The following is a 14,974-nucleotide window of genomic DNA, read 5'->3' as shown; positions in this document are numbered from 1 at the left end:
CAGGAAATAAGGAAATCCCAAAAACATCTGTGGAGGTAAAACTCCAGAAGTTTCTTCCACTTCAAATCTGGCATCAAGTGTAAATAGTGGATCCTCAAACCAACTCTTCATTACATTCCTGGACCTGTGGATGAATACAGAAGGACTTCTTGTACTCCAGCGGACTGTCCTGCTGCTTGAGGCCTGCTTTGTTTCTCTGAGGACTGTCCTGCGGCGTGAGGCCTGCCTTGTTTCTTACAGGACTGGCCTGCTTCTACCAGACAACTGCCCTGCTCCCTTAGGCCTGCCTTTTTCCTCAGAGGACTGCCCTTCTGCTTGAGGTCTGCCTTGCTGCGTGAAGGAGGAGGACCATTCCTTAAACCCAGGACTACCAGATTGACTCCAAGGGTCAGTTGGCTGACCTCCTGTTCTGAGCATCAGGGACACAACAAGCTCCAGATGTCTCCCAGCAACTTCCCAGCTGACCTGCTGTAATTGACCCTGCCTGGACATTCAAGTTGATATGCCTGGACCTTCAAGTGGGCCTGCCAGGGCCCTGCTGGCCTCTGCTGGCCATACTCTGGATGGCATTTGCTCTAACCATCCCAACATTGCACTAAGAAAAATTACATCTATCCCATGGTCTGACCACTGTGCAGTGGATTTCTCCATTACACTTAGTACTACCACTCACAGAAGGAGACTTAGGTCCCCCCTTAGGAAATACCTCGCCTGGAAGTCAGTTACAAGGTCTAACCTGACTAGGGCTCTTGAGGACAGTTTAACATCTTGGACTGATGCAAACCAGGCTGCCATGGCTCTGCAAGACAGCCTTAACAGAACTGCTAATAAAATAGCACCGGAAAGATCATTTAAATTGCGGCAAAAAAGGGTGTCCTCACCCTGGTACTCAGCAGAATTAAAAACGGCTAAAATCAATTGTAGACAGAAAGAGCGCGCCTGGAGAGCACTCTATGATGTAGCCCACAAGAAGACTTACTGTGCAGCACTTGAGGATTACAAGAATTTAATAATTCAAGCCAAAACTATCTATTGTTCAAGGAAGATACAAGACGCTCCGAATTCTGGCAGAGAATTGTTTTCTACAGTTAACGCCCTGCTTAACTGCCCACGTGACGCTAACTTTATGCCAGACCAAGCTTTTATGGATAAGCTGGCCTCCTACTTTCAAGTTAAGGTACAATCCGTCTATAATGACCTGGCAATTGCAGCCAACCACACCGAGAGTATGCAAGATAGGCAAGCTGCTATAAGCAGCACCCAGGGAAGTCTATCTCAGTTTTCTCTACTTAATGAGAAAACGGTGGCAGATCTGCTGCTAAAAACCAAGTCTGGCTCACCTATGGATCCATGCCCTCCCCATGTACTGCATCTGGCACCTACAGAGATCAGTGCTCTAGTATTGCCGGTTTTGAATCAAGCCCTGATCTCAGGAGTTTTTCCGCTAGTATGGAAAAAGGCCTGCATCCGGCCGCTACTAAAAAAGACAAAGCTAGACCCCATGGATGAAAAAACTATTGCCCTATCTCCTGTCTACCCTTGACATCTAAATTACTGGAGAAAGCCATGAACCTGGAGCTATCATCCCATCTTGAGACTAACAACATCCTCAATAACGCCCAACATGGCTTCCGTGCTAAACACTCCACAGAAACAGCACTAATAATGGCGATAAGAAAGGGCATGGACGAGGGAAGTAGAGTCACCTTGGTCGTGTTGGACCTAACTGCGGCCTTTGACACCGTAAACCACGAGGTTCTCAGTCAAAGGCTCAGGGACTCGGGTGTCAAGGGCATAGCGCTGGATCTCCTGACCTCCTTGTCTGATAGAGAACAAGTTATCTCCTGGAATGGTTATCAATCAGAAAAATTCACCCTCCATGGAGGAGTTCCTCGGGGATCTGCGTTGTCACCAACCTTGTTTAATATCTATGTGGCCCCCCTGGCGAAATTAATTAAAAAACAAGGTTTTAAGCTGGTGTCATATGCAGAAGACACTCAGCTGATCGTGTGAGTCTCTCATTCTGTGGAATCCAAGGCAGCCGACTTTTCCCTCTGTTTGTCGAAGGTCATGCTGTGGATGAACCAGAACTTCTTAAAGCTACATACGGGAAAAACTGAAGTGCTTGAGTTCGACCAAAAAGCATCTATTTGGAATCAGCTCTGGTGGCCCTCCTCAGCAGGGGCCTGTCCGGCCTCAGTGGCCAAAGTTAAGAACCTTGGTATAGTGTTCGATAAAGACATGTCCTGGAGGCCACAGATTAACCAAGTGGTCTCTGCATGCTTTCTCACGCTTAAAGGCCTGAGTCAGACCGTTAGTATCAGAGCTGACCCGCAGCCTGCAATGCCCTGGCGAGAGTATTCCTGAATCGTTTTCTTCCATTTTCAAGAGAACGCTACCGGCCAATTCTAGGCTGGAACCACTTTGTTTACCGTGCCCCACCTTTTCTGCTACCATGAGGCGACCGTGAATCCTTTTAAGTCTTTCATTATTTTTGTATAGAACAGTAACGCCGGTCTGCTATAGTTTTTATCCCTCACCTACACTGAGCTGAGACGCCTACGCCCATCCGCAATCATTGTGTCAAGCAAGGCTGCACATATCCTACGCGGTCTACTTTTACACAGTCTCGAAATCAATCAAGAGATATACTTGAAGCCATAGTACATCTTTATTTGCATCCTAAATAGGCTACTTAGTGCAATAGACGGCTACCTGATGAAGGCGTGTATGCCGAAACGTGCGTTGTAGACATCTGCCGCACTGCCTGAATCAAAGCCTCGTCTATCATTTGGATTTGTATATATTTATGCTGACTGTCAAACTTTATCTCATGAAATGATCAATGCGAATTTTATATGTAACTTCATATCATGAAAAGAAATATGAATCATAAACTTTATACTTGAAAATAAATCAATAAATATATCATTATATCTTTTTCTAGTGTATATATTGTCGATACAGGGTGTCCTATTTAGAGACCTATATATTCTACTAGTAAGAGAGGTATTTTTGTCTAAAATTGTGGTAGATATCCTTTTCTAGCTATAATTTCCTTACCTGAGAAAGATTTTGCCGTTTATCCCTTTCTGCCTCAGGAAAACTGTTATAATTGCCACTATCTTCTCCAGAATTGACTACGGCAATGCCCTCTATCTTGGAGCTGGCATTGCACAAATGGCGAAGCTGCATTCAGTCCAAAACGCAGCAGCGAGACTGCTTCTTAAGCTGCCTAAGTATCATCCCACCTCTTGTTCAATTAGGCAGTTACACTGGCTCCTAGTGCAACGGCGGGTGGACTTTAAAGCACTATGCCTGGTCCACAAGGCACTGTTCGGAGATGGTGCTTCCGACCTTCAACATCTATTTACTCGGTTTCATCCAACGCGCATTTTGAGGTCTGCTACGCAGGGTCTGGTCACTGTCTCTAAGTTCAAAAGACAACGATGGGGAGGCAAGGGTTTTTCCCATCTGGTCTCAAGGTTATGGAACTCAATCCCGTCACAGCTTAGACAGATCTCCAACCGGAGGTTGTTCAGGAAGGAAATCAAGAAATGGCTTTTTACACAATGATACATTGGCTAGACCTTGCTCAGTTATCTTACACAGTGCCAAGACGCCGCGGCAATAGTGCGCTTTAGAAATACCATCAGTCAGTCAGTCAGTCAGTCAGTTGAGATCCTGATCCCCAAAAGGTGCTTCCCCAGGCTCTGGACCTTGGCTAGCATCAGTTGAGCTTCTGCTGTGAAATCCTGACGTTTTGAACTCTGCAAGCCAGACTTTGAAAAGGTAGGTTTTTCAGCAAGACTAACCTGATTACTGTATGCTGGCCAAACTACCTTGCAGTTGGCCTGAACTAGTGACTTTTTCCTGCTTTAGTGCGACCAAATGCACACAGTTAGCGCTTTCTGTTTCTTGGTGCTATTTTTACTTAAGCTTTTAAAATTACAGATCTCTGCTTCTACTAATTGGATTTTTGTCATTTGGTTTCAACTTTTTTTTATTTTTTCTCTATTTTTCTAAATTTGAGTGGGATTTTTCTTGTATTGTGTTTTTACAGTAATACTGTTTAAGTGCTGCATAAACACTTTACACAATGCCATTAAATTAAGCCTGACTCCTTTGTGCCCAGCTACCAGAGGGTTAAGCACAGGTTAATTCGATGGCTTTGTGGTTCACCCTGACAATGATTGTGATTGTTGCTTGTGAGGGGTCTTTACCCCCATCAACCAAAAACCTATTTTTTCACACCCAGTAATTATGGTCCATTTTTACTCCAATACAATTTAGCTGGTTTGACCTGTTGAAATGTATCTGGTAAAAAAAACAGTAATCTGTTGTTAGCTGCCAAGCACATAATTCTAATATTTGTGGTAACAGTAGTTATTTCAATTACCCATTTATATGAGGCAATTTTAATGGGGTAATTGTATCAAAAACATATATGGCTAGGTCAGAGAAAACATGGCTTCCAGAGCCATCTAGTGGTATAACAGTGATAGAATTGATTTCAATTACAAATCTATAAATTCATTTTGCTGAAAGAGTGAGTGGCCCTGGAAAGCATGTTGCCTGGTGCACTATGCTTCCCCTGCCACCCCTTAGGATGGCCCTAGATGTAGGAGCCAGAATTTAAAACCACTGGAAGGCTGTGGGGTTCTGCGCTGTGCCCAGTCACTATTAACGACCTTTTGATGTTGTCACTAGACCTCTCACCCCTCTGAGCCCCTACAGCATCCTCAGCACTAGAGACATGGCTCTCTGATGTCATCTACTGTGATCTACAGGTGACACATTGCATAGATATACTTCAAGACAGAGTAATAGTCCACCTACATTCTCGAAACCTAGATTCTGCTCCAATGACTGAGTGTGTCTTTGCCTTTCACCCAGACACGTGTTAAGGCATGGGCAAAATGGGCTCTGGCCCAGGGCCCCAAACTTTCAGGGGGCCCCCTGATAGAGCCAGCTCTGCTCTGCAGAGAATATTTCCCTGATGACCCTGAATCATTCTTAAACAGATTATTTAAAATACTGTTTTTCTTTCATTTATTTTTAATGGGGGTGCTGTACGAAAGTCTATTAGAGGCATTTCGCAGAGAAAGATGTTTATGTTTCATGCAACATCTATAAAAAAAACTCACATATGAGAAATGTGAGGGGGGTCCAAGAGATTATTTGTAGGAGCGTTAGTGAGCTGCTACTGTGTTTCAATATTGAAAACACACTATCCCCGAATATTAGAAATATACACATTTACAATTTGGACGAGGGTGCCCGTGCACTCTCAGTGACCTGGCTACTGAGGGCTTGAAAGAGCTGAAATTGGATCATACATTCAAAGCTGTTCCGAACAGGTGCCCCCAACATATGTTCGGCCCAGGGCCCCCAAAACCCATAAAATGTCCCTGCTACCACCCAGTACGATGCACAACTACCTTTTGGATAGGTATACAAATACCCTATACATGCATGCATAGTTTAGAATTCAGCAAGGCCAACTCAGCATTTCATTCTTTGTGGTCAGTACATTGAGTACAAATACCCTTGAGAAAGCCTGGCGCAAAGACCCGACAACCGACAACATGACCGCCCTCAAGCACGCCTCCCGCAAACACCACCAGCTGATCCGCACCACCAAGAAGACAGCATTCAAGGAACGACTAGACAACAACGCACACAACAGCAAGGAACTCTTCAGCATCGTCAAAGAGCTCTCCAACCCCAGCGCCGGAAACAACGACTTCACTCCCTCTCAAGACCTCTGCGACTCACTCGCCTCATTCTTCCACAGCAAGATCGCCGACATACACAACAGCTTCGGCGCACAGACCATGCACCCAACCACCGAACCGATGCCCCCCACCACCACCCTCCGCGCCTGGACCCCGATCAGCACCGAAGACACCATCCACACGATGAACACCATCCACTCCGGATCTCCAACCGACCCATGCCCCCACCAAGTCTTCAACAAGGCAGACTCCGTCATCGCACCCCAACTCCGGGACATCATCAACTGCTCCTTCAACACCGCCACCTTCCCGGAGAGCTGGAAGCAGGCCGAACTCAACGCCCTCCTGAAGAAACCATCAGCAGACCCCACCGACCTCAAGAACTACCGCCCCATCTCACTCCTCCCTTTTCCTGCCAAAGTCATCGAGAAGACCGTCAACAGACAGCTGGCTGCCTTCCTCGAGACGAACAGATCCCTCGACCACTCGCAGTCCGGCTTCCGGGCCAACTACAGCATCAAGACTGCCCTCATCGCAGCCACTGACGACATCCGAGCCCTGCTCGAGAACGGGGAAACAGCGGCCCTCATCCTCCTGGACCTCTCCGCAGCATTCGACACCGTCTGCCACCGCACCCTAGTGCAGCGCCTCAGCAACATCGGTATCCAAGAGAAGGCACTAGAGTGGATCATCTCGTTCCTCGCCGGAAGAACCCAGAGAGTCCGCCTCCCCCCGTTCAGATCCGAGGCCACCGAAGTCATCTGCGGAGTACCACAAGGATCATCACTCCGCCCCACCCTCTACAACGTCTACATGAGCCCCCTCGCAGCCATCGCACGCCAACACAACCTCAACATCATCTCCTACGCCGACGACACCCAGCTGATCCTCTCCCTCACCAACGACCCAGCCACCGCCAGAACCAACCTACACGAAGGGATGAAAGACGTATCCAAGTGGATGATGAACAGCCGCCTGAAACTGAACTTGGACAAGACGGAGGTCCTCATCCTCGGATCATCACCCTCTGCCTGGGACGACTCCTGGTGGCCTCCTTCCCTGGGCAGCGCACCCATACCAACGGACCACGCACGCAACCTGGGCTTCATCCTGGACTCCTCCCTCTCGATGACCAGACAAGTCAACGCCGTCTCATCATCATGTTTCAACATCCTACGCATGCTCCAAAAGATCTTCAGATGGATCCCTATCGAAACCAGGAAGACGGTCACCCAGGCCCTCGTCATCAGCCGACTGGACTACGGAAACGCCCTCTACACCGGAACCACAGCCAAACTACATACAGAAAAGACTCCAGCGTATCCAGAACGCCACCGCATGACTCATCCTGGACGTCTGCCGACACAGCCACATCTCCGGACACCTGAGAGACCTGCACTGGCTCCCCGTCAGCAAGAGAATCACGGTCCGACTCCTCACCCACGCACACAAGGCCCTCCACGACCTGGGCCCCAGGTACCTCAACAACCGCCTGACCTTCTACACTCCCACCCGCCAGCTTCGATCGACCAGCCACGCCCTCGGCGCAGTTCCACGCATCCGAAGAGCCACCATGGGAGGAAGATCGTTCCCCTACCTGGCAGCCAAGACTTGGAACTCCCTCCCCATCCACCTCCGTCAGACCCAAGACCACCTCTCCTTCAGGAAGCATCTCAAGACCTGGCTGTTCGAGCAGTAGCCAACCCCCCTCCTCCAAGCGCCTTGAGACCCTCCGGGTGAGTAGCGCGCTATACAAATATATTGATTGATAGATTGATTGATTCATTGTGTTATGATCTCTCCTTTCATTTACAGCACTTTTAAATGACAGAGTGATGGGTAAACATTATTAACAGCAGAGCCCCTGCCCATCTGAAGCTATTGTTGATGCTCAGCACTGTCTAATCTCACTGACTAATCTCTGGGTTACTAATGCAAATATAGTCTTTAGGTTCTGAACGAGCAGGGACTTAGCTATCATTAATATTTTAGATATCATTAATTGGGTTACTAATTGTAAGTAAAAATGAGAACAAAAATATTGTTGCCTACATTTCTGTTACAAAAATATATCTAAATTGAGTTTAAATGTAATATTATAAACAGCGATGGGGCGCTAATTTTGTAAGTAATATTTAGGGCTTGATATTTTTTTCAGATGATGTGTAGGCCATGATATTCTGGTCCCATTCCTTGACTCCTGCTATGGCCAACTCTGTCTTTATTCATCTCGTGAGTGAAAAAATTGCACCCTTAATATGGATGATACCAAGTGCTTTTGTTTAAGTACCCATGCAAGTTTTATTGTGCCAGCTCCTGCTTACTATGAAACTCAGCAGCTGTGGTGATTGGCCTACGCCCAGTTTTGCTGTCTTCCGGTGTACACATGCACGCGCATTCATTCTGTCAATCAAAATCACCTCCAGCTCAGCCTACAGAGAGCAACAACCACATAAATAATGTCCCCCAGTCAATTCTACTGATGGCAGCTGGCTGCTGACCAGATCTGATTTACTTTTAAGATGAACCATCCACACAGAAAACTGAAGAAGAGCTTGTACTGAAGCTGCTCGCCTGCTGCATGTTCCTGGAAGTTGTGGTGGAGTTTACATAGTGGTGCTTCCGATATAGAGGAGGCTGATGGTCCGCCACTTTCTCCAGCCAATACCCGGAGGGCTGAGGCAAGTGTTGTCTCTGCTTTGTGACACTTGTGGAAATAAGTGTGGTTAGTGCATGTGCCAGGCAGGAGACAGCAAGAGCATGGCTCAGTACAAGGTGATGGTCCATATGAGCTCCAGCTCTATTCTGAGCCAAGCTATGGCTCCTCAAAGAGCCGGCTCTTACCTTCACAAGTAGCAATGCCATCAGCAGCAGTCACAAACCCAGAGCTGTTAATGGAATCTCCACATATAAGATGGACACAGCTTCAACGTGTTGAGCTCTGCCATCTTAGATGAAGTAATTTCCCTCAGTATGTTGACCGGTAACAGCCACTGCTTAATTTAAGCCAGTGGTTTCCGGTGCTGGGCACCTGCCCTTAATTGTGAGCACTGGCACATATGACACTCTGCCACATGGTGGCGCTGTTTGTCTAACTTAGAGTTGAGCGCAACTACAGTAGTTTATTAATTCGATATACATTAAAAATGACTACCATTCTTATAGCTTTGGGAGCGTGGAATAGTTTGAATTGTGTTATTATTATTAGTGGTTGTGGTGGTACTGTCATTGGCAATGCTGGCAAAGGCAATGGGTGCTGCAGGTTGTAGTAGCCTCCTGACGAGGGCCCTGACATCTATTTTTTTTAACATATTAAGTATTACTATTAGCTGCACGTCGTAGGGGTTAGAGTCTGAATCTATTTTGTGAGGTGTTTTGTCTCATATAATGAGAACATGTATCAATGTATGCTCCAATGCTCATCTTAGATGATGTGATTTCCCTGACAATGCAAAGGAATTTGAAACAAAAGGCTAGGTGTGGCATGTAGCTTCCACATAGGCAGTGCAAACACCCACACTACTTTAGAAACTACTCAACATTCCAAAATATGCTCAGAAAATATAATCATTTGCATATTGACATGAGCAGATCCAAAATCCTGATGGACAACACAATGAACCAGTGACCGAAGAAGGCCACCAAAAAAAGCTAGTCATTGAGGAGGGGCAAGCTAATGCCCCTCTTTGTATGTGCCTATTATGTTATATGTTATATGTTGCATGTTGGTATGTGCTGTGTGCCGTGTAACACAGCTAAAGCTCTCTGTAGACAGACAAACTGGGAAGCAATCAAATCTACCATATAGACAATTTAGTTTGCCATTATGTGAAAATGAAGAAAATAAACTAAGAAAAGTTGTATAAGGAAAACATATGGAAAAATGTTATTGATATAAAGGTTAAGGCTAAGGGAGGGTGTTATGTTTATAATTGGTTTAGACTTATGAAGGTGGTTATGGATATATTTACATTGAGAGATAGGGTTGTGAGGTGAAATAACCCGTCTGTGCTCAGGACGAGCTCAGCTCGTCATGAGGCACAGTGCTCAGGTGCTCATGACGAGCTGAGCTCATCATGGCCGAGGAAAGGTCACAAGCGATGATAATTCCCCTGCTGTGCTGAACGTTCCACGAAAACAGGTGCGGCCGTGACGAGCTCAGCTCGTCATGAGAACCTGAGCACTGTGCCTCATGACGAGCTGAGCTCGTCAGCAGTATGGGGGCGCTGTGCGCGCCCCCATGCGCCCCAGCACAGCGGGGGGAATTACCCCTGCATGCAAGGGGATAATGATACATTTACAGTTATTTAGGAATTAGGTTACGGAAGACATTAGAGGATTGACTCACAAAGGTAAAGTTACACTTTTGTGTATGTGCTTTTATTTCTAATCACAAACTATGAGTTATTAGTAAGTTTACAACAGTGGAGACCCTGTAGATGGGGCACAGTACTACACACAAAAAAGACAGGCCTGTCCGGGCTTCGGTGACATGAGGATCATTGGCTTGGGAGCTGTAGGAGATGCTTTGAGGGGGTAGACAAAGACACAAAAGGAAGGGCATGCTTAAGACTGTCTGATGTACCTTACCTTTAGTGGGGCATCATGCTCTCGGCTTTGGCCATTGCGCTTGGTATTCACCCTCTTCCTGCGCTTCCGTAGGACGATGTAAATCTGCACATATACCAACAGTGTGACGATGAAGGGGGCGTAGAAGGAGACAATTGAGGAATAGACAACAAAAGTGGGGTTTTCAATGAGGCATTCATTGTCAGCTGTAAAACAAAAGGGCAAGGAATAAGTTCAGATCAATCCGGCGTAGCTGCTATGAAAATTTGCTCTCAGTTGGCTACTCTTAAATCAAATCACATTTTGAATTTTCTACTCTTCACCCCTTTGATAACTTGGTTCTTAGTTAGTTTAGTGGAGAATGTAATAGTGTTCTGACAGATTTAATCATTACATTTGTGTCTATTTTTTACAATAAAAATAAATAGTTTATTCTTATTTTATTAAGACCAAGGGTGGGCCAAGTTAAATATATTTTCCTCATGTAATACATGAATTTCTCGTGAGAAGCACTTTTATGCATACTACACAATGGAGGGCTTTGCATGAAAATCCTAACTTTGGAGATGCCTTTCACTATGCAACCTCCATTTTCAGCATCTGCTCCTGAGTATGTGACCTAAAGTAGCTTTTTCTCACAACTGTCACTGTTCAGTCACTCCTGAAGCAAATGTATAAGAGTTGCTCATTCATATATAAATGAGTCGTAAGAAAACATAGCCGAGGTATGCCCATGCTGTTTTAGAAAGTCGAAGAGCGAATGTTGCTGGTCTAAGACATGCTTCTATGACACCCATCAGGTTGTGCAAGCTATGACTCACAGGCTTGAACAAAAAGTAGACACATATGTGCATACATTAATTTAAAAAGCAAAGCTCACATTGCCTACAATCACTGTTTAAGGAACAATAATTAGTAGAAAAAATGCATGCTAGTACAGAAAAAATATTAATTGGGATAAGTTAAGATACACTTTTGATCTATGTTACACTGAAATTCTTGAAAATGTGAATAAGTAATTGAAAACCACGTTTAGTTTTGTAGCTGAGTAATAATTTCAATAGATCATTGCCATTCAAAAGTTCCCAACTCTTGAGTAAGGAGACTCAAATTTGGATCTTGAATCACTATACTACCTCACCACGTGTAAGATTATCCAATGCCAATTTAAACAGCGGATTAAGTGCTCCAGGCTTCTGCTACAACCCTAACTAAGAGGCTGAATTCCTAACATTTTGCACTAGCTTTGTGTCCTAAAAGTGACCCAAACCATCACAAAATGTCTTTTTCGTTATTTACATTCCAGCGCAAAACTTGTTTGCACTGGAAATTACCTAAAAGTAATGTGAAGCACTTCTTTGCATTACTTAAGGGCCGATTCACAGAACTAACTTAAGACAAAATCCTAAACTTTCTACTTTTGGTATTCACAGAAGTTAGGATTTTGTCTTAAGTTTGACTTAAGACAAACTTAAAACAAACTTAGGACAGACTTAGGACAGACTTAAGACAGGCTTAAGACAAGCTTAAGACCAAATCCTAACTTAAGTCTGTCTTAAGTCTGTCTTAAGTCTGTCTTAAGTTTGTCTTAAGACAAATTTAAGACAAAATCCTAACTTTTGTGAGTACCAAAAGTAGTAAATTTAGGATTTTGTCTGAAATTAGTTCTGTGAATCGGGCCCTTAGTGTCAACGGGGCATTACATGAGCGTTCTCACACTTTTTGATGCAAAACCCTATCTACCCAGAATGGGACACAGGGTTTAGCATACAAAAATAGCACCTTTTGAAACCAGGTGTTAAAAGGAGAAAAATGTAATTTCTCCTTTCTTTCCGAATTTACATGTGTACTGCACTTTACAGCACACATACAAAGTAGGAATTTTTTTAAAATGTTGTCTACCCATAAAATTTTGTATTGGAAGGGAAGTCTTCCAGTACAAAACCTAAACTAAACTTTCGCACACACTTGCACTATGGCGGGAAGGTGTGTGCGTGGCTCACTGGACCAACATTCTGCCCTGCGCTGGGGAGAGGGGAGTGGAGAGCCACCTCTCTAGATCTGGCGCTCTCCTATTTTCTCCTTGTCACGCAACGCTGTGCAGCATTTTTGGCTCATGTGGAGCATTGGGCTACACTTTAGTAACATTTGTGGCTGCTGTGCTGTGTTGGGTTACACTTTAGTAGCTCTGACCCTAAATGTTGCCCAAAGCTGGTGGGCATCAATTACACTTTTTCCTCTACTTTGTCCACGAAGGACCGGGGGGGGGGACACAAACATGTATTCCTTGCCTCATGCCATGGATTGAAAGAAACTATGCATATTTTCCCTCAAGTTTTGTATCCTACAACATGAATCATCAGTCCCCCCCCCCCTTATGTATGCACACCATCTTGAATTGATCCTTACTCTGTTCTTGCTCTAGTTGTGATGTCTACCCGGCTCCTTACCGTAGCTCTCTGCTCCTCTATAAGTAGATTTTTAATGTACCACTACCAACACCCGGATCTCTGCACATGATGTTCGCCTTGGTGTCATAACTCAGTATGAAATGTCGCCTCTCTTCTTTACCTACAAGCAAGGGGTGTCCTATCTCTGCAGGCCTTGTGCTCTGCAACGTGCCTCTCTCAATGGCAGGTTAAGAGACACAGGGGGATATTCTCACAGACCGGTGGTACCTATCGCAAACACCAGTTAACAGCAGTATTTTTGTTGCCGCCTAACCCTGAAAACTATCGCCATATTAGCGGTGTATTAACAAGCCGTCGCTAAATGGCAATAGTAACGGGGAACGGCGGTGACAACTGCCGCTAACATCAGCGTGATGGTGATAGGAAATCTGGCGTTAGCGGGCGATAACTACCAATAGGCCCATGGGTGGCAAAAAAACTCATGTTAGTCAGCTCAACCCAAGTTTTTTTGCCTCTAATGCCAAAAATAGCCTATCAGTCAACCTCCAATATAAAATAGGCCTACAAACCTGAATGGAACAGCCAGGGCCAAGTACAGCACACATGAACAACCCCTGCAAGCCAGCCAACATGATGAGAGCCAGGATGCCTCGCTGGACCTTCGCCTGGAGTCTTGGCGCCTCGCTGGACCTGCCCCATGAGCCTTTTGGGTCTCACTGAACCTGTGACTGGAACCTGGTGCCTCGCTGGACCTGCGTCTGGAGCCTGGAGGCCTCGCTGGACCTGTGCCTGGAGCCTGGAGTGGGATGTGGAGGAGCTGTGGAGTCGATGAGCTGTGGCGGTAGACATTGGGGCACGACGATTGCCCGTAACAGGTGGTGAAGTCTGGCAGGTCGCATAGAGACACGTTGCTGACCTGTGTGAGAAGACCGCCTTGCGACCCTTGGGGCTGTTAATGGTAGAGACGCTCCTGGGCACCAACGTAGTGAGGTCCGCATCGCATACTATGATCCACCACTGCACCGGGGTGTACGAAGGGGATTACCAATGCTGTGTGCCGTCTCCCTGCATCACAGACCCCATGATGTTGTACTGGCCATATGCTGTTGAGGGTGAGGTCCCTGTGCTACGCTGAACTTGTGTGGCGTGAGCACTGCAACTTCACTCCTAAGGGGGCCCTGCTGCATCAACTGCATCGGGCGGTCCACCAGCGGACTAGGCAGCGACTGCTGTACCCGGCCTAGTGAAATCACACCTGGCTGAGGCTCCTGCTGGCTGAGTCATAGATTTGGAGCAAGTGCAGTGGATTGCACTACAGTGTCAATGTCCAGGGAAGGAGAAGGTGGGACGCATAGTGCAGGATGGCGAGTCGTTCAGGCCTATCACACGTAGATGATGCACCCCCAGTGGCGGCACTTCTGCAATGGCGGTAGAGTGTTGCCCCACTGCCTCAAGCAGTGCACAAGACGAACAATCATCACATGAAGGTAACTCAATCAATCACTCAATTAATCAGGGGAATTGTAAGCGTGCTACTCACTGTGATGATCTCAAGGCACAGAGGGGGGGGGGGGTCCGCAGATCTGTTAGCCAAAGAGCCATGTCTTGAGGGCCTCCCTGAAGATGTTCAGGGAGGGGGCACATGTTATGTCTGCCGGTTGCTCGTTCCAGGTTTCCAGGTCTTGGCTGCAATGTGGGAGAAGGATCTTCTGCCTTCTCTGGCTTTGTGGATGCGCGGTGTTTCGGTCAGTGCGAGGTTGGAAGATCGGAGGTTTCTTTTGGGTACGTGGAAGTTGATTCTGTTGTTGAGGTATCTGGGTCTGTTGTTGTGTAGGCATTTGTCGCATGAGTGAGGATTTAGAAGGTGACTCTTTTCTCCACGGGGAGCCAGTGGAGTCTTCGTAGGTGTTGGCTGATGTGTTTGTGCCAGGGGATGCGGAGGACGAGTCTGGCGGCAGCGTTCTGGAATGTCTGGACTTTGAGGAGTAGGGACTTGTTAATGCCGGAGTAGAGTGCGTTTCCATAGTCCAGTCTACTGGTGATGAGTGCAAGGGTGACTGTCTTCCTCAGCTCTGGGGGGATCCCTTTGAAGGTCTTGCGGAGGATGTGGAGGGTGTTGATGCAGCTGGAGGTGACGGTGTGGACCTGTCGGTACATGATGTGGGATGAGTCGAGTACGAAGCCGAGGTTTTTGGCTTGGTCCGAGGGGGTAGGTGGGATTCCGAGGGCAGTCGGCCACCAGGTGTCATCCCATGC

General features: G+C 46.4%; 1 protein-coding gene across 1 annotated transcript in view; it reads right to left on the bottom strand.

Moving 5' to 3' along the window:
• Positions 1-14,974, bottom strand: part of DRD2 (dopamine receptor D2) — a 1,149,771-nt gene that overhangs the window by 165,508 nt on the left and 969,289 nt on the right. The window contains exon 7 of the mRNA XM_078682355.1: positions 10,329-10,513. Within this exon, the coding sequence (XP_078538481.1) occupies positions 10,329-10,513 (185 nt within the window). The remainder of the gene's footprint in view (positions 1-10,328; positions 10,514-14,974) is intronic.

The sequence above is a fragment of the Lissotriton helveticus genome, chromosome 3_1 (assembly GCF_964261635.1).
Source record: "Lissotriton helveticus chromosome 3_1, aLisHel1.1, whole genome shotgun sequence".
Lineage (NCBI taxonomy): Eukaryota > Metazoa > Chordata > Amphibia > Caudata > Salamandridae > Lissotriton > Lissotriton helveticus.
Note: the sequence above shows the minus strand (reverse complement) of the source record. Positions and strands in the feature narration are given on the sequence as shown.